The 20,724-nt window shown below is 39.0% G+C and overlaps 1 protein-coding gene across 2 annotated transcripts; it reads left to right on the top strand.

The window, feature by feature from the left end:
- Positions 1-559: 559 nt before the first annotated feature.
- On the top strand, positions 560-19,261 carry LOC143025563 (uncharacterized). Of its 2 annotated transcripts, none has more exons than XM_076185436.1 (13): positions 560-692; positions 2,350-2,429; positions 3,671-3,853; positions 8,652-8,834; positions 8,951-9,058; positions 9,179-9,316; positions 9,617-9,677; positions 12,672-12,816; positions 14,160-14,279; positions 15,775-15,907; positions 16,919-17,034; positions 18,643-18,807; positions 19,112-19,261. In XM_076185436.1, exons 2-13 carry the CDS (start codon positions 2,409-2,411, stop codon positions 19,251-19,253), a joined length of 1,515 nt encoding a protein of 504 aa, XP_076041551.1. In that variant the 5' UTR covers positions 560-692; positions 2,350-2,408; the 3' UTR covers positions 19,254-19,261. The 2 variants fall into 2 exon arrangements, with proteins under 2 accessions (XP_076041551.1, XP_076041552.1); XM_076185437.1 differs by lacking the exon at positions 560-692 and adding an exon at positions 2,001-2,086.
- Positions 19,262-20,724: the final 1,463 nt, after the last annotated feature.

Here is a 20,724-nt window from a genome sequence, read left to right as displayed (position 1 = left end):
ATACCATATATTTTATTTGGGAACTCTCTGCATCTACATTAAATTTAATAAGAATCAGGGATTTATAGAACCAGCTATAACTTTAGAAAACTTGGATGATTTAAAATGCATGGAATCGTTTAACCGGGAGATTCAAATAACATTACTACGTGTGACAAGAATGTTTAATTCTAAGATAATTGACGGTTTTTATTCGTGTTATTTGTCTTAAAAACTCTTTAATTTATTACAGATGTATAAAATGATTACAACCCTCGCTAATTAATGAACCACGGAAACAACTGTTTAACATTTTTATATTGCCTTTAGACACTCATTAGCGTTGTATATATTATTCTAGTTTTCCATATGTATCTACGGAATTATTAAAATGACGCTCCAAAAACATTCGAAGAATATTAGATTCTTCATGAAATTCAGCTAATCGGATAGTATGAAAGCGCTTTGTTTATATGTTTACAAGTTGGGTGAATGATAGTAAATTTATGAGAAAAATTAATGGATTATATCCATGTACATCAATTATCTATAACTTATCTTATGAATATTAGAAATAACAAAATATTAATCTATATTGTTGGAATTAATTTATATTTATGCTAAAGCTCAAGTCAGTGCCTATATGCATGACGTCATGGTAAACAAGCAGACGCCAAAATATTTGACAGGTGACGCGGAGTACACGATTTAAGGTAACTCATGGCATGTTTTATGATGCAGATTCATGGTAGATTCTCTTTCAATGATTTGTTTTATATTATATGATGTAGGGAAAGACTTTCAATATATTATTATATAGATATTTAACTCAGGGATAAGTCAATCTGTTCTGATTAATCATTACATTACTGGACAAGGAACCAGGTATGAGTAACTCATTAATTATAAAATGTATATCCACTGTCCTCACCCAACAGACTTTTAATAATTTTACTTTATACGATTGCCCTATATTCTGAATGATTTATAATAAGTGAAAAGGCGCTAGTGGGTTTCAAAGATGGGCGAATGGAATGATTATGATTATCATGATTATGATGCTCGATTCACTGCAACACCACTGGTCTGGTACCATCGTTGGTACCAAGGAAAAGTATAACTCGTAAAAAATGTAAGAATTATGATACGACATGTATTACAGTATTATTTCCTACTTGCATTTTTGTATAATTTTGTTATCATATTTTTAAGTGACCTCAATGGAAATAACCCTTTTATAATTTATTGGGCTGCCTTTCTTTTAGTTATCCCTAATATATTATCATATTCTTACCTGTGGATCCATCTATATTCACACATTTCTTAATCAAGTCATTTGTTGATTGAATAATTTGCACTGGTTATAGGGTAATAGGCTTGAATTGCTTTTAAAAAAATAAAATTAAATCTAAAGTTGATAATGGTCTGACAACATTGTTTCTACATTCTGTAGTGGCTCATTCAGTATTTGATGTTACTGAATACATATTATTTATCAACTTAATGAATTTATACATGTATTACATTTTTATTTTAATCATGTATCTTACAAATGCTACTGCCTACTGAAACCACTATGTCTGGAGATGGAAGGGGTGAAGTACAGATGTGTGTTTACTAACTTACTTGAAACAGCCACCTTATTCAGAGTTCACCCTTCATGGCCCACATATAGGAACCTACTTGTGCTGGTCAATTAAGATGGGCATCAAAGAGAATCATCTCCCCAGTTCTCATCATCAATTCCCATTAACACTCTCCTCAAGTGGTGTTGTTTTAGCATTGTCAGTTATCATTTGCATTGTTTTATTTTGTGTTGTATGTAGGATGTTTTTATTTTCTTAACTATTAGGTACTGTACTAAGGATGCATAGTTAAATTTAATTCTTATGAGATATTTATTTATTCTGATAAGTGTCTCTTGTCCAAATCTTGTACCTGCTGTTGTTCTCAGTGTATTCAGTTTCTTGTTTATTTTCAGTGTGATATCTTATATGTGTGGTGTGCCTGAGCAGTGGGCAGGAGACAGTGATGACCCTTTATCAAAGAGGATTTAAGATGAGAGGGAAACAAGTGTGGTGAATGACAGTGGAATTGGTGGGAGTGTGTGCGTACCTCCCTTTCTAGGCTAAAGAAGCCCTTGGTATATGGATAGATAGTGAAGATGTGTTTATAAAAGTTAGAATTGGTGATAGTAGTGCTCCTTAAGGGACTCCATTGTACAGTTTTTTGGTTGTTGATAGATGGTCATTCTGTGGTACTATTTGTGTTCTTTACCAGATTATATAATATAAGAAGTTTGTAGTATTCATAACTTCAAAATGTATATTTTTCTTGTTGTTACACTATTAATTTCTTTCTTTTTCACAGGTTCTTTGAACCATTACTGCTATGAATTTTTAATGAAGAAATATACATAAACTCAACAAATGGATGATGATGATAGTGTTGTAAGTTAAATTATAGCTCATAAACATTTAATATTAATAGCACTGTTATTCCCATATAAAAGTTATGCTCATAAACATACAGGAATGGGGAGTAGTTGAGAATTACTATGAACATTTAATAGATTAAATCATGGAGCCCATGTGGAGCAGTGGGTAATGTTCCTGCCTCAGAATGCAGAGGGTCCAGGTTCGATTCCTGGTCAGCGCAAAAATACTTTCTGGGTTTCACAACTTTCCAACCCCTCTACACAACTGCAGACATCAAACATTGCATGTTGAGAAAAAGGATTGTGGTACTCCCCAAGGCAGTCATAGTTCCTCTTGGGGATCAGTGCCACCTGCGTAGAGCCGGTGGCCAGGGCTGGTTGCTGCTGTTTGGCCCCCAACTCTTGGGGTTGGGGGGTGGTCGCACGACGTAGACGCTGCAGCTGACCGCATTGTGAACAGCTGCCCAGGATGTAACACTTCACCCCATACCATACAACACATAATGGAAGACTGCATTATACACAATCATGCACACAAACAACACAACATACACTCTATAAAGGATTTGTGAGAAAACCCAGTTTCGGCTGTGGCATTCCTTGGGGAGAAGGGACTGCTTGGACAGACAGTCTAGGGAATGACAACAACAACTGCAGATATCAGAGTTGTGGTAGATCAGTGTTGTATATGTATGCTAGTACCTAATCAGTATGATTGAGCAGATAACACTGATTTCAGGCTTCATTCACAACCACAGCCATTCCAAAATACCAAAGAAAACCTCACATGCACTTCTCACCGTACATAAAGCAGTGGGTTCCCAGACAGGCCATAGTGTGAACAACTAAACTACAAGACAATACAATACCAGGTTAACTAACCAGGTCAAGCCCTCCAATAGCTAGATACTGTATTGGCAAGGAGTAAGTTTAGAAAAAGGGGGCCAGAAATGCATGCACTCAAACCTCTACTTAAACGGTAAAAAGTATGTAGAATAAAATTGACTAAGTTTAAAATACATGGAATTCTCCATTTATTATACCTGATTTTGAATTCATATATAGCTATGAAATTGCATAAGTTTGTACTACCCCTTGATTTCCCCTCTAAAGAGCAATGGATTGATTAATTGATGGACACTTGTTTACAAGATTTAGTTGTGAATATTGATATTTTCTAATGTAAACAAATTTATTTAGAACTGTTTCTTTCATTCATGAACTCTGAATTAAAATATTTATTTTTGAAAACAGAGTGAAGATGAGTTGGCTGGGTTGCGGAGACGATTCAGCAATGAAGGTGTGGAATGGGAGACTCAAGATTGGAGTTCTCGAACACTTCATGCTTGGCGTTGGCTTGTCGATGCTGAAGCCAATCTAAAGGCCTCTAGGCACATCATTGATAAGTTACGGAGGCAGCACGATGAAGAAAAAGTTGTGAGTGTAACATTCATTACTATTGGTGACTTTTTTATTCTTATTTCTTTATATTTTATTATTTTTATGACACATGAAAAGAATGAATGAAAAAAGATTAGTAAAAGAGGTGTGGAAAGCAGAGGTGGAGGGAGTGAACATGAGGTGGCAACCAAGGATGAGATGGATGGATGGGGTAAAAGGGGCGTTGAGAAAGAGGGGGATGTTTGTTGAGTAAGGAAGGGAGAAGACAGAAGATAGGGGTGAGTGGAGAATGGTTGCATATGGATGATGCTGTGATGCATGGAAGGGAGTGGGTAGGGGATGGGGGGTTAGGGAGTGGTTATGTGTGAATGATATTTTGATGCAGCCCAAAGGGATTTCTCCCCATCTTCTCTTTTTCTGCATGAGGGGATGGAGAGAGTGGCTGCCAATTAAATGATGTGGCTTTGCTATAGATGTGCTGTGTCTTGCTGCATTACTTCTGACCCAGGGCAATTGGTGAAATGCAGGGATGACCTGTCATCCAGGAGGACCCAAGAAAAAAGGGAGGAAGGAAGGGGTGGTGAATGGGAGTGGAGTGTGTGGGGATGAAATGGGTGGGAGTGGAATTGTACCTATTGACTTTGGCTACCTCCCTTGTAAGGGCGAAAAAGCCTTTGGTATACGTATGTATGTATTATTTTTATTTTATTTATTTATTATTATTATTTTTTTTTCATTATTTTTATTGTTATTATTATTTTTATATATATATTTTTTATCTTTTATCTTATTTTTCATCTATTTTTTTTATTTATTTTTTTATTATTATTTTTTTTATGGATACCATTGTCAAGTAGAGTGGGGGCATTGGCTCCCTACATACATATATCAAGGGCTTTTTCCACCTTACAAGGGAGGTATCCAAAGTTAAAGGCATAAATCCACTCCCACTTATTTCATCCCCACATACTCCACTCCCATTCACCACCCCTCCCTCCCTCATTTTTGGCTCCTCCTGGATGATGGGTCATCCCTGCATCTTGCACACTGTCCTGGGTCAGAAGCAATGCAGCAAGACACAGCATATCTACAACAAGGCCACTTCATTTAATCAGTGTCCCCCTCTTTCCGTCCCCTCATGCAGAAAAAGAGATGATGGGGAGAAATCCCTTCAGGTTGCATCAGAATATCATTCACACATACTCTCTCACCCCCCATCCCCCACTCTCTCCCATCCATGCATCACAGCATCATTCATACACAACCATTCTCCACTCACCCCTGTCTTCTCCCTTCCTTCCTCATGCGGAGTCATGCAGTGTCTAAAAAAGGGAGGTACAGTGATGGTGGACTGACTGGTGAGGTTGTTTAATGTTTGTCTAAAAGAGGGTAGTGTGCAGCAGGACTGGATGGATGCCTATATAGTTCCACTTTACAAGGGAAAAGGAGACAAGTGTAAGTGTAGTAGTTCCGGAGGGATCAGTTTGTTGGGTGTAGTTGGGAAGGCTTATGGGAGGGTTTTGATTGAGAGGATTAGGAGAGGAACAAAGTGAGTAATTGGTGAGGAACAGTGTAGGTTTAGGAAAGGTAGGGGTTGTGTAGATCAGATTTCTGTGGTAAGGCAGATATGTGAGAAAGCTTTAGGAAAAGGTAAGGATGTTTTTTTGGGCCTTTATGGATTTGGAAAAGGATTATAACAGGGTAGACAGGAAGGCAATGTGGGAGGTATTGCAGATATATGAGATTGGAGGAAAGCTGTTGAGAGCAGTCAAGAGTTTTTACAAGAGTAGTAGAGCCTGTGTTAGAATTAGAAATGGAGAAAGCAAGTGAATTGAGGTAAAGGTGGGACTTTGCTGGGGCTTACAAAGGATTACAAAGGCGGAGCATGCCGACAGGAGACCTTTTGGTCCATATCTAGGTCGGATGTGGAAAAAAATCATACATACATATACCTATACCAAGGCTTTTTCCCCCTTCCAAGGGAGGTAGCCAAAAAGGGAAAGGCATAAAAACACTCCCACCCATTTCATCTCTAAATACACTCCACACCCCTCCCACCCTTCCTCTCATCTGAGCACCTCCTGGATGACGGGTCATCCCTGCACCCTGCCCACCGCCCTGGGTCAGAAGCAGTGTCGCAAGACACAGTACATCCACAGCGAGGCCGCTTCATTTAATCGGCGACCCCCCCTCTCCGTCCCCCTTTGCATATAAGGCGAGGACGGGGAGAAATCCCTTCGGGCTGCGTCAAAATTTACTCACACATACTACCCCACCCCCCACTTCCCCGCCCATTCCTCCTCATGCAGTCACAACATCATCCATATACAACCATTCTCCACTCACCTCTGTCTTCCGTCCTCTCCCTTCCTTCCTCAACAGACATTCCCCTCTTCCCCAAAGCCCCCTTCACCCCATCCATCCACCTCATCCTAGGACGTCCCCTCATGTTCACTCCCTCCACATCTGCCTTCCATACCTCTTTTACTAGTCTTTCTTCACTCATTCTTTCCATGTGTCCAAACCATCCTAATATTCTTTCATCAACCCTATCTCCCAAATCCTTTTTCACCCCTGTTCTCCTCCTCACCTCCTCATTTCTCACTCTATCTAGCCTAGTAACCCCCACCATACTTCTCAGACACCTCATCTCAAACACATTCAAACTCCTTCTCTCTTCTTCTCTTATGTTCCACGTTTCTGCCCCATACAGTGCTGTTGGCACAATCACTCCTTCATACAGTCTCCTCTTCGCATCCATTCCCAAATGTCTATTCCTCATTACACTCTTTAAACCACCAAGGCATTTACTCGCTTCTCTCAATCTACATTCTACCTCCACCTTCACTCCACCTTTTCCTGCTACACTTGCACCCAAGTATCTAAAACTATCCACTTCCTCCAGTCGCTCTCCCTTAATGTTCACTTCCAGTCTACTGCCACTTTCACCCCTTGTACATCTCATCACCTTACTTTTACCCACATTTATCTTTAGCTTTCTTCTATCACATACTCTCCCAAACTCTGCTTAGGTGGTTATCTAAATGATTCTTAAAACTTTGAACTGAACTACATTGCACTACCTGTGCAGGAAGTTTATTCCATTCATCAACCACACGGTTGGCAAAGTTGTTTCTACCCACTTCCAAATTGAATCTATTTCCAGACAGTTTGAGACCATTGTTTCTTGTCTGATTCTCATTCAATGTGAAAATTTTGTCACTTTTGATGTTGTCAATTCCCTTTAGAATTTTAAAGACCTGTATCAAGTCACCTCTGAGTCTGCACTTTTTTAGGGAAAACAGATTCATATGTTTTAGTCGATTTTCGTATGATTTATTTTTTATATTTGGAATCAGTTTTGCGGCTCACCGTTATACTTTTTCCAGTCTGTCAGTGTCTTTAATGAGATACGGTGACCATACGGAAACAGCATATTCCAAATGTGTCAAGTCACCATAGCTGTTCAATTTATACAAGGATGAGGTGGTGCAAGGGGTAAATGCAAGGGTAATGGACAGGGGACTGGAGATGGTTAAAGAAAATGAAGAAAAATGGGAGATAAACCAGTTGTTGTTTGCTGATGACTGCACTTGTAGCAGGATCAAAGGAGGGATTAAGGAAGTTAGTGACAGAATTTGGGAAGGTGTGCGAAAGAAGGAAGTTGAAGATGAATGTAGGTAAAAGAAAGATGATGAGATGTACAAGGGGAGAGGATGGCAGCAAATTAGAAGTGAGTATTAAGGGAGAGAGACTGGAGGAAGTGGATAGCTCTAATGTGAATGTGGTGGAAAAAGGAGTGGAGATAGAATGTAGATTGAGAGAAGCATGTAAATACTTTGGTGGATTAAAAAGTGTAATGAGAAATAGACATTTGGGAATGGATGTTAAGAGGTGATTGTGCCGACAGCACTGCATGGGGCAGAAACATGGAACATAAGAGAGGAAGAGAAACAAGAGTTTAAATATGTTTGAGATGAAATGCCTTGAAAATATGGTAGAGGTTACTAGGCTGGATAGAGTGAGAAATGAGGAGGAGAGCAGGGGTGGAAAGGTAGTTGGGAGATAGGATTGATGAAAGAGTGTTGGGATGGTTTGGACACATGTAAAGAATGAGTAAAGAAAGAATAGTAAAAAAAGTGTGGAAGGCAGAGGTGGGTGGAGTGAACATGAAGGGGCATCCAAGGATGAGATGGATGGATGGAGTAAAAGGGGCATTGGGAGAAAGGGGATGTCTGTTGAGGAGTAAGGAGGCTCCCTGCATAAGATGGCATAAATAAAAAAGACAAATGCTTACGAAGCTGACATGGAAACAGGCTTTACACACCTGAACAATGAGACTAGCAATTCCTTGTATTTTTCTCCCATGTGCTGTTTGGTTAAAAAGGTATATTTTTCCTCAGCTAACCCCATGTAAGATGGGAAAAGGCCTTTGTATTTGTTTATGTATTTACCTAATTGTAGTATACAGGAAAAGAGCAATGCTCATTGAGTTCCATCTCTTATTCTCTTATTTTCTAACATAACTAGACTCAAATTTATGTGCAGTCCCAACTTAATCTATATTCTTGATTTCCATTAATTTAGATTTGAACTCGTGTATTTTTTTAGCTTGGGCTGTATCACCTTCTATGCTATTCCACATATTAATGCATCTATATGCCATTACTGCTTGGCAGTTTTAAATTTAATGTAGCTTAGTTAACCCTCTGACTCAGAGGAGATTAAACTATTTTTATGTTTTTCTGTTATATTTATAAATTTCATTTCATGGCCTATGGTTGTATTCCCAGTCCACTGGATGTAATTACAAAGTTTTACTTCATTTCTTAAGGAATTGGAAGAATACACAGAGCACTTGCGGAAGAAGTGTGAAGAAAGAGTTCGTGAGTTGGAAGATGAGGTGAAAGAATTGAAAGGAGGCCTTGAGGAGCTTCTCGCAGGTACTCAGGCTATTGTGTCAATGCTCAATAAAGAGGGACTTGAAGATATTGCACAAAGCTCACTTGGAGAACAGGTAATACTATTTAGAGTAATCACAAAATACTAACAAGTTGAATGATTAATTGGCATGGTTTATATTTGTTCTTAGTGATTATGAAGATGCAAAAAAGTGTTATTCTGTCTTTACAGATAGCATACCTATTAGTTGAGAGGTCAAGACTTTTAGAAGACTTAGAAGCAATAAGAAAGACTCCAACAAGTGACAGAGAGAAGGATCTCACATCACAACTCATAAAAGTATTGTTGAATTTTTTCTCCTTCATCTTTTTCTTTATTTTTTTTTCTTTGGCTTAGAATGCTTGGTAGAATAATTATTGTGATGACTAGAAAATGTAAAGGCATTTTTTTGCACCCAAGGTGAGCACAGAGCATGAGTTACTGAAACATGCTCACAAGGAACAGGATGCAAAAACAGCAGAAATGGTTGACAGGGTTAAACTGTTAGAGAGAGCATCAAGGCAGTTAGAAGTTGACAATGAGTCACTAGCATACAAGGTAGGAATGGAAAGCCTTTTGTGTAACTGCTATTGAATGGTAAAAATTTCTTAATTAAAAGGTTGTTTGTGTGGAATCTGGTTTTTCATGTCATAGAAACTTTTCTCATAATAGAAAATCAGTGATACATCTCACTTTTGAAGTGCAAGAGATTATGTTGGTATATGTCATTTTGATAACTAGTTTTAGACAAATTTCTCAGTAATAGATATCAGTATGCTGATGACTATAGTTTTTGTATTAATAGCCTGTTCACAATAATCTATATGCATGCATACCTATTGACCCATCACGATGAAGCTGTCTGAGGCACTTACTGAGATTGAGGATCGAGAATCTCAGTTACGGAAATACACAAAGAGTGAGTCAGGCTTTGAGCATGCTGAGTGTGTGTGTGTGTTTTTTCTATATATTTATGTTTTTGCTTCATATTTCATCTAATTGAAGCACTGGAGATGGGTACTAGTTAGTGGTGATCCTGTAAGACAAATATCAGAAAAAATCATCTTGCTGCCTATTTCCAAAACTGCATCATCATCATCATAATTATCATCAATATTTCATTTACAATACCCTTTTAGGTCATTTATTATCATTGCTTGCATCTTCAGGCATGTTGTGAGTGTATTATGCTTGCTTTCCAGTGATGAGAATATTATAGCTCTCCTGAGTAGTGCATTTTTGTTTAATTGAAATATAGAGGTTGGTTTAGTTTTGTTTTGTTTCATAAATCCCTTAAAGAAATGGCCCAGCTGTCATGCTGTACTTGACATTCCTGTGATCTCACTGTATTACACTTCTGCTTGTTTCATTTGGTGAATATCTTCATGTGTTTGCTTACATATGAGGGGACATATGAAAATGCAGTTTTTGCACCTTTGAGATTTTATATTATTTCATAATTTTTTTAACCTGTTACATACCACTTTGTTTTTATATTGCATGATTTAGGTAATTTAGTGTGTGATATTAACTCTTCTTAGAATAAATAGCCCTGCACTGGGACATGAACTACCTATTAAGATGCAGATGATGTTAATTTTAAGGCAGGGGTTGTCAACCTTTTTACTGTTACACACCCTGAGAGTCACCATACCCTGAGAGTCACCATACCCCCATTAACCTGACATAGAATATAGAATGGTAATATAGTAATTGAGTGGAAGGGTGGAGGGGTGTGGAGTGTATTCAGGGATGGAATGGGTGGGAATGATTTTATGCCTTTTCCTTTTTGGCTACCTCCCTTGTAAGGGGGAAAAAGCCTTGGTATATGTATGTATGTAATATAGTAATACTAATGAAATATACACTGGCACTGCAATAGATATAAAATGATTCAAATTGTAATGACTTTATTCATCAGTTAAGCATAATATGAAAAACAATGTACAGTGATCTACACATGCAATAGTTTTCTCTTAGCAAATTTAAATGTATAAGTAACCTTTTACTATTCACCTAAGTACATACATACATATACCAAGGCTTTTTCCCCCTTCCAAGGGAGGTAGCCAAAAAGGGAAAGGCATAAAAACACTCCTACCCATTTCATCCCTAAATACACTCCACACCCCGCCCACCCTCCCTCTCATCTGAGCACCTCCTGGACAACGGGTCATCCCTGCACCCTGCCCACCGCCCTGGGTCAGAAGCAGTGTCGCAAGACACAGCACATCCACAGCAAGGCCGCTTCATTTAATCAGCGACCCCCCCCTGTAAAACATCCTGCAAACCCCTGGGGGCTCACAAGCCCCAGGTTGAGAACCTCTACTTTAAGGACTTAGTGACACCCATAAGCCATGCAGTATTTGGTCAAGTCAGGAAATAAATCTCCACTCATGAAGGAATGCAGATGAACTTCTTAACTTTCAGTACCTCTCATCTCTGCTATTCTTCTTAAACCTTATCTAAACCATTCTTAGGATACCATTCTTTTTTTTTTTCTTCTTCTTCTTCTTCTTATGCTCCTGTCATTGTAATGTATAGTAAAGGAGCTATATTTGTGGGGTCTTGTCATTTTTTTCTTCACCTATTATACCTAGTTTTGAATATATATATTAACTTGGGATATGTCTTGTCTTGTCTTGTCTTGATTTAGATGTCCTCTATCAAGGCCAACTTGGAAGTCCACCTCTGAATATGTCAACTTCAAAGCTTTTCCATGATTTGGCACATCTATATGGAAAACTTTCTTGAGAATTTAGATATGTGGTCTTTTCTAATTCATTCCTATGAACTTGTGATTCTCTGCTGTCCTAGACCAAGAGGTCTTTTCTGTAATTTTTTTTTATATATTTTTTATGACCTAAACACCATTATTATTCTCAATATTATTTTTCTTCTTTCTTTTAATAATGGCAGATCCAATGCTTTTAATCTCTTCATAAGTTTTCCTTGCATGGCTGGGAACCAATTTTTTTGCTGCTCTTTGTATTTTCATAGTCTTGCATGGGAGTGATCACTGGAGGTGACTGTGGTGTAATCAGTAAGCACACCTATTCAGCAAGTGGGAGGTCCCTGGTTTGATTCTTGGGCAGTACAAACTTTGCAATTATGCTCCCTATCCAACATGGCACAGTGAGTAGGACCCTGTAATTAATGCACAATCCTGGAGAGATGGGGCCCAGGGAGGGAAGATGTACAAGTGTTCACTGGAGGCAACTGTGGTGTAATCAGTAAGTATGCCTACCTGGCAAATAGGAAGTCCTAGGTTCAATTCCTGAGTGATGCCAGCTTAGCAGTGATGTTTCATATCCAACATCTTGTTTATGTCCTTCAAAACAAAATTGTGAGAATATAGTACAAATATCAGTGGCCAGATTGGTTCACAGGTTTGCAGATGAAATATATGAAGAGAGATTAGAAGCACTGAATCTGCCATTACTGAAAGATAAAGAGGTTTGGGCCAACGCTGATTGATGTATAACAATTTTTCTTGGTGTCCCATCTTTGCTGAGGATAATTTTTTTCCATTAAGAACATACATATATATACCAAGGGCTCTTTCCTCTTTACAAGGGAGGTAGCCTAGTAAAGGAGAAAGAGCCCTTGGTAGGTACATACTCAAGGTATAAAGAAATCCTGATTTTGCCAAAATCACGTGCATGTCAATGGTTATTCTTTTGTTGTAGCTCCTGCCAGATTATTTTAGTCATCTAAGTGGAATCCATTCATTAAGGTGAATAATCTTTTTAATCTGCCACCACACTATTTTATTCATTTCTGTAGTGCCCCTTTGGTAAGGAATGTGGTAATGATTCTGTGATTAATGAGAGCATAATGTAAATGCATAGAATTATTTATTCATCGTACAAATTGAAATGGCATTTTTTTATGTGTTTTATCTTTTGAGTAGATTGCCCTGGTGGAGGTGAGGATTCTGGTCCACCTAGCCTGCGAAGTCTTCCATTGTCTGATGCTTCTTTTCTACGAGGAGACAGCTCACGTAGAAGTTTTAAAAGAAGAGAATCACCAAGGAATAGTGGGAGATTGAAAAGAAGGTGCAGATCTTAAAAATTAATTTATACAATTCAGAACATCTACAAAATATACATACTCATAGTTATATAATACTGATACAAATGTACACACCATTCACACTACATCGTTTGAATATTTGTTGTAAATATTGTGGCAGGATCAGAGGAGGGATTAAGGAAGTTAGTGACAGAGTTTGGGAAGATGTGCAAAAGAAGGAAGTTGAAGATAAATGTGGGTAAAAATAAGGTGATGAGATGTATGAGGGGAGAATGTGGCAGCAAATTGGAAGTGAGTATTAAGGAAGAAACACTGGAGGAAGTGGATAGCTTTAGATACTTGTGTGCAAATGTGGTGGGAAAGGAAGGAGTGGAGGTGGAGGTAGAATGTAGATTGAGGGAAGCAAGTAAATGCCTTTGGTAATTAAAAAGTGTAATGAGAAATAGACATTTGGGAATGGATGATTAGAGGATATTGTATGAAGGAGTGATTGTGCTGACAGCACTGTATGGGGCAGAAACATGGAACATAAGTGAGGAGAAGTTTGACTGTGTCTGAGATGAAATGCCTGAAAAGTATGGTAGAGGTTACTATGCTGGATAGAGTGATAAATGAGGTGAGGAGGAGAATGGGGGTGGAAAAGGAGTTGAGAGATAGAGTTGATGAAAGAATATTGGGATGGTTTGAACACATGGAAAGAATAAATGAAGAAAGATTAGTAAAAGAGGTGCGGAAGGAGTGAACACGAAGGGACAACCAAAGCTGATATGGATGGATGGGGTAAAAGGGGGCATTGGGGAAGAAGGGAATGTCTGTTGAGGTAGGAAGGGAGAAGACAGAAGATATGGTTGTGTATGGATGATGTTGTGATGCATGGAAGGGAGTGGGTGGCAGATGGGGGTAGAGGGAGTATGTTTGAATGATATTTTTGATGCACCCTGAAGGAATTTCTCCCCCATCTTCTCTTTTTATGCATGAGGGGACAGAGAGGGGGGTTGTGCTCTGTCTTGCTACATTGCCTCTGACCCAGGGCAGTGCTTGAGATGCAGGATGAGCTGTCATCCAGGAGGAACCAAGATGAGAGGGAGGGAGGGGGTGAATGGGAATGGAATATGTGGTGATGGAATGGGTAGGAGTGGATTTTATCCCTTTGTTTTTTGGCTACCTCCCTTGAAAGGGGGGGGGGGAAAGCCATTGGTGTATGTATTATTATTGTTGTTATTATTATTATTATTACATACAGATATATACCAAACATCTTTTCCCCCTTACAAGGAAGGTAGCCAATAACAAAGGCATACTCCACTCCCAATCATCCCCCACTCCTTCCCTGTGTATTGTTAATGTGAGTTAAATACATCCCTAGTGAGGTACTGAGAGGAAGATCTCCAAGGAACAGTGGAAGGAGAACAAAGAGTGAAGGGAAGCAAATCAATGGCACAGAAGACAAAAAGCCTGTTGATGTGGTCCTCGACTCTCTGGATAGGTAAGAATGGTGTAAACACTTGACACATCTTTGTCACTAATAATCAACGCTAGGCTATCTTAATCTTTCGGGACAATGTTGAACCAAAGTGGTAGAGTTATAGAGGTAGTAAAGTAGAGATTTGAGGAGGATGAGAGAACAGATTGATTATAGAAGTTAAAAGTGATCAGCTTTCTTCTTTGAGTGTGGGATTGGTTTTAGATTGGAGGCTGGTGGAATGGTATTGAAGAAGAGGAGAAGAGATGAAGCCAGAACAGGAGATAATGGAAGGAAATCAAACTCTACTTCATCAAACTCCTCCAGACTTCAATCCTACTGAGATATTCCTCTCACAACAAATGAAAACAACTCTAGCACATTTGCATTCAGGCCACCATCCATCTTTAACCCGTTGCGGCCGATCGCGGTAAAATAAAATGTCACGCCAGAGACGACGGGGTAGGTGAAAATTTTTTTTTCTCTGTTTATGGGCTAAATCAACTCATTTGGGTCTAAATAGTAAGAAAAACATCAATAGACAAGTCACCTTGGCGTATTTTGGTGGTAGGGAGCAACCTATGAGACGACGGGGTAGGTGAAAAAAAAATTCTGTTTATGGACTAAATCAACTCATGTGTCCAAAATAGCACGTGATTTCCGCGGCATTTTCGCTAATGGGGTCGAGCGAGTACGCACAAAATAGAGGTCAGGGGTCAACTGGTGAGGGTGCGTGGGTCGCGCCGTGGGTGGTCGGGGTGCGCGCGCAGACACTGTGCGTGGGTATAACACATGCCAATGTGCCATACTATTCATATTTTACCCAAACAAGTCATAACTCTTGCTAATTTCGTATTTTAAAACGTGACGGATTATTACGTCAATCGTCGCTCGTTCGGCTTTTTATTCTGAGGCGCGGAAAATACATCCTCCATGTTTACCGTAAAATTGAACCAGTTTAGGAAACTGGCAACTCAATCAGGCTCCTTCCCTGGGAAGATCCATCACTCCTCTATCACGTGACACCCGGTAGAAGCTCAGGGGGCGGGTATTTCAAAAGTTACATAGCAACAAATGAAAGCCACTTACGCGACGGATCATTACGTCGATCGTCACAGCGGTAACCTTTTAGGTGACGTAATATTACGTCGGTCGTACACAACGGGTTAAAACAATACTAATACAGAATAGACCTAGCCACAGATGCAAATTGCCCCATAGGAAATCATCACACAAAACATGCTAAACATGTCATCCTACATTAGTCTAATCTTCTCTTACCTAGACAACAGTGACTTGTGGGCCATCCCAGTGGCTGTTACTAGTTACCTGAAAGCTATAGATCTCCTACAAGAAATACTTGAGGAACCAGAATGGTTAACTGAATAACACAATCGGCTTACTTCATAGTTTTTTCATAGTGACATGCACATTTTATCCCTAGCTCATGAGCATATACATCTTCACACCATTTATCCTTTACATTTATTTTTAATAATGAGATACTATTCTTTTAAAGGAATGACTCAATTGTGGGTTATTCAGTGAACAGTGAGGCCGCCTCACCAAACCAGCTCCATTCCCTCCTTGAGGAACAAATCCAAACTTCCAGAGACAAAATTGATATGATTGAGGATATCAAGAAATTGAAGGTGAGCTATTATTCTCATTAGGGAGTACAGTTGAATGACTGTTATGTATGCCCATTTTCCAAAACTGTCATGGAAGATCTTGTCAAATAAGTGCTAGTTGTGATTCATGTTTTTTTTTTTTTTTTTAATTGGTAACTTTGATATGAGTAGTTATCAATGTACATGTCACACAGGATAGAGATAGAGAATTGCTCACTCCATTACTTCACAATTTGGATGTCATTATTTTATTCTATTCTAGTTTAAAACTACTCTCTGTTATAATATGTTTCCAATACTATGAGGTTTTCTTTGTCCTCTGTGTGGTGGCTGGGAGGATTTGGAGTCTACTACCAGGCCAGTTTTGTGTTGGTATTGTTTTTGGTAAGATAAAGGGATGAAAGGGAAACTGAGTGACGAATGTGAGTGAGATGGGTGGGGTGGGTGCATATTTTGGCAGGCAACCTCCCTTTCACAAGGGACAAAATATTTTGGTGTATAGATAGATCAATAGGTAGATTGTTTATGTGCTGTGTGATGACCTGAGCAGGCAAGTGTTATTTCTCTAAGTTGTGGGAGTGTTTCCTCTTCTGGGTTTATGTTGGAGGTACCTGGTTTAGTTCTGTATTTGTTGGTCTTACATAAGTATTTGTTTTGTTATCTGATTATATATTTCTCTAAGGAGGTATTGTAGGCAGGTTTTGGATGAAGTTTGAGTATGCTAAAGGTGTTGGTTTATTGTTGCACCCTCTGAGTTGAGGTTATGTGGTGTAATGTGAGTTTTAGGGTATTCACATCACAAGGGACATGCACTGTTCTTCATTTAGTAATATGGATGACCTATTTGGGTTGTTTTGGTTCAACCTGGTGTTATTATTAAAGCTTTGATATGTGTTTTGTTATTTTTATTTATTTATTTTTTTGCTTTAAGCAACAAAATAGCAGTGAATGGATAGATTAGTGTGGTTCCTATGAGTTGTATGTACACAATGATGGAAAAGAGTTAACCTCCTTTGCATGCTTACTTTTCAGTCTCAGATGGAGAAGCTCAAGAGAGAATCTTTGGAATCAGGTGACAAATATGAGATGATCATCCGCAAGTATGAGTTGTATAAAATCAAGACCAAAACCAAAATCAACAGTGTCAAGTTAGTTGATAATCTCCAAAGATTGTTTTTCAGTTGTCTTTCTAGCAGCATTATGATTTTCTAATATTTTATTTGTTTTTCGTAAAAAGGGAATGAATCACATAGATTGCAGTGATGGATTATATACATACATATACCAAAGGCTTTTTTCCCCTTACATGGGGGGTAGCCAAAAAGAAAAAGGCATAGAAATCACTCCCACCCATTTCATTTCCCATATATTCCACTCCCCTCCACCCTCCTCCTTCCCTCCTATCTTGGCACCTCCTGGATGACGGGTCATCCTTGCATCCTGTCCACTGCCCTGGGTCAGAAGCAGTGTTGCAAGACATAGCACATCCACAGCAAGGCCACTTCATAAATTTGGTGACCTCCCCCTCTCCGTCCCCTCGTGCAGAAAAGGAGAAGACGGAAAGAAATCAATTTTTTTTTCATACATACTTCCTCACCCCCATCCCCCACCCACTCCCCCTCATGCATCACAGCCTCATCTATACACAACCCTTCTCCATTCACCCCTATCTTGTGTCCTCTCCCGTCCTTCCTCCACAGACATTCCTCTCTTTTGTAAAGCCCCTTTCACCCCATCCATCCATCTCATCCTAGGACACCCCCTCATATTCACTCCTTTCACCTCTGCCTTCCACACTTCTTTTACTAATCTTTCTTCACTCATTCTTTCCATGTGTCCAAACCATCCTAATACTCTTTCATCAACCCTATCTCCCAGTTCCCTTTCCACCCCTGTTCTCCTCCTCACCTCCTCATTTCTCACTTAATCTAGCCTAGTAACCCCTATCATACTTCTCAGACATTTCATCTCAAACACATTCAAACTCCTCTCTTCCTCTTTCATGTACCATGTTTCTGCCCCATACATTGCTGTTGGCACAATCACTCCTTCATATAACCTCCTCTGAGCATCCATTCCCAGATGTCTATTTCTCATTACACTCTTCAATCCACCAAGGCATTTACTCGCTTCTCTCAATCTACATTCTACCTCCACCCCTACTCCTCCCTTTCCTGTCACATTCGCACCCAAGTATCTAAAACTATCCACTTCCTCCAGTTTCTCACCCTTGATGCTTACTTCCAGCCTACTATCACTCTCTTCCCTTGTACATCTCATCACCTTACTTTTGCTCACATTTATCTTCAGCTTCCTTCTTTCACACACCTCAAACTCTCTCACTAACTTCCTCAATCCCTCTAATTTAGAAGCATATTATCAAGTGCTGGTTGATTGTGTTTTATCATTGTATGGTAACCTGTATATATATCCCTCAACTTAAATTATATATTTGTCTGGTGACAGGTTATTGCTTGTCAATGCTCCCAGATAATTTTATTATTTTGCCTTTGTAATTATACAAGTCATATGTGCTGTATAGATCTTTTTGTTGTAACCTGCATTCCTCCATTTCTCTCATTCTTCTCATGATATTGGTATTGTCCATAAACATATTAGTGTAGCATGTACCTTCCATCATGTCATTTATATAGATAAAGAACATTACAAGTGTTTGTACTAATCCATGTGGGACTCTGCTAATCACTGCCTTCCATCCTAACATTTTATCCTATACTACTATTCTCAACTTGCAGACAATGTAGCAAGGAGGAGATTGATACTCTGAAGAGAAGAGTAACCCAACTTGAGGGTGAAGTAACCCTTCATTTAGATCATCTTCAAGCTGAAGAAACCTTAAGAGCACAGTTGGAAAAGGATCTTGAAAGCCTACGCCAAGAAAGGCAGGAGATGACAACAAGGTAAGTCAATCTATCCTTTTCCCCTAGTCTCTCTTGTAGAAGACCCACAGCCTTCAGGTAACTGGCAACAGCCAACAAGGTAAGAATAGATGAGAATGTTCTCCCAGTTTTGAGTTGTAAAGATAGGCAGCAGGGAGGTGATTCTTTTTTATGTCCACCTTGTAGGACTACCACTTGCCAGTAATCAAGGATATGTGTAATGAAATGCAATATACTGAATACTGAAAATACAACAAATAACTTCCATAAATCATTACATTTTACTTCATTTGTAGACACTGCAATTGTTGTTTTTAATCAACAGGGTTACAGAAGCAGAAAGGAAAGCAGTAATGTCTCAGAAGGAACAGACTCTGTTGCAGGAAAAAGTACAGCTGATACAGAAGGCCAACAAGCAACTGAATCAAGAGGTGCAGGATCTCACTGTTGCTGCAACTGTAGGATGATATAAAACCCATAAGATTGAGCATGGTAATTCTACTCCATAAATATACCTATACATTTCTATGAAAACATGAATTTCACCACCTTTATTAGACTGGAATTCAATGAACCAGAACCATGCTCTTGGTCCAACTCACTGGCAGCAGGGTTCAAACTGCCATCACCAGAACCTGTGCTGCAAGTAGCAGTGCTCTAACCCTATGAGATTAAATGATTCTTGGTTATTTATAACATAAATGGAGGTGTCCACTATTGTGCTAATGTTGAGATATTTAAAAGTATACTGTTGTATTGCAAAAGATTATTCAAAGAAGGAGTTTATACCAGCACATGCTTAACTACATCCAAAGATGTCTGCTTTGTGTGCATGGACATCTGGTGCAAGTTATGGTCACTGATCACCATTGAAAATTAAATTGGAACCTATATACTAAAAACCATGATCAAAGCCAAAGATTCTCCAACAGAATTTCAAGCTAGTTATGATAACTCGATAGTGAGACAGGACACCACAAGCATTGCTCCTCTCCTGTATATGACAGCTAGATCTAAATTATGTAATGTTTATGGTATATACAGCTTTTGTCTCACCTTGTAACAGCAAATGCTTTAGCTTGGTTTGCAACAGCTATAGATAATGGCTACTTACCTTCACTGTCTATTTCTCACTACACTTTTTAATTCCCCAAGGCATATACTTGCTTCTATCAATCTACATTCTACCTCCACCTCTACTCCTCCCTTTCCCACCTTATTCACCTCCAAGAATCTAAAACAATTCACTTCCTCCAGTCTCTCTCCCTTAATACTCACTTCCAATTTGCTCCCATCCTCTCCCTCACATATTCCATTTGTTGATTCATCTATACAGAAAACTTGTTTATCGACTTCCAGTATCCATTTATTTTGTTCTTTTCTTTTCCCATGACCTTGTAATGCCCTTGTGTCCCCAAACAAAGAGATTTTTGTCAGTGTTGTCCATCCCCTTCAATGATCTGATCAGTCTTTTAATTCTAGTAGGTTCATTGCCTCTAATCTCTCCACCTACAAGACTGTGAACCAAGTTGGCAGCTCCCCTCTATATTCTCTCAACCCCTTTTTCAATTTATCACTCTGTGGAGAAACCATACCACTGCTGCATATTCCAATCAAGGGTGGATTAGGTTCTGTTTTGTTTTTTGTTTTTTCCCATCATCTCACCATCTGTGTCAAAAAAGATACTTTTATCTTTATCAAGAATCTGTATGTCACACCTACAACCTTATTGATGTACTTGTTGGGTTTCAAGTTGTACTGAAGAGGTTATTGAAATTGCAAGGAAATAAGAGGGCCTTTCCAAAACACTCTGCTTGTGGGTGTCCCAAAACCTTTAATCTCTAGATAACACTTGTGTCAAAACTCCTGTTTCATAATTTTTTTCTTCATTCTCACCCTCTCTGATCAGGATGAGCCCCTTCCTCATTATGTATGTGT

The sequence above is a fragment of the Oratosquilla oratoria genome, chromosome 5 (assembly GCF_046742065.1).
Source record: "Oratosquilla oratoria isolate Oo_2021 chromosome 5, ASM4674206v1, whole genome shotgun sequence".
In the NCBI taxonomy this organism is placed as follows: domain Eukaryota; kingdom Metazoa; phylum Arthropoda; class Malacostraca; order Stomatopoda; family Squillidae; genus Oratosquilla; species Oratosquilla oratoria.
Note: the sequence above shows the minus strand (reverse complement) of the source record. Positions and strands in the feature narration are given on the sequence as shown.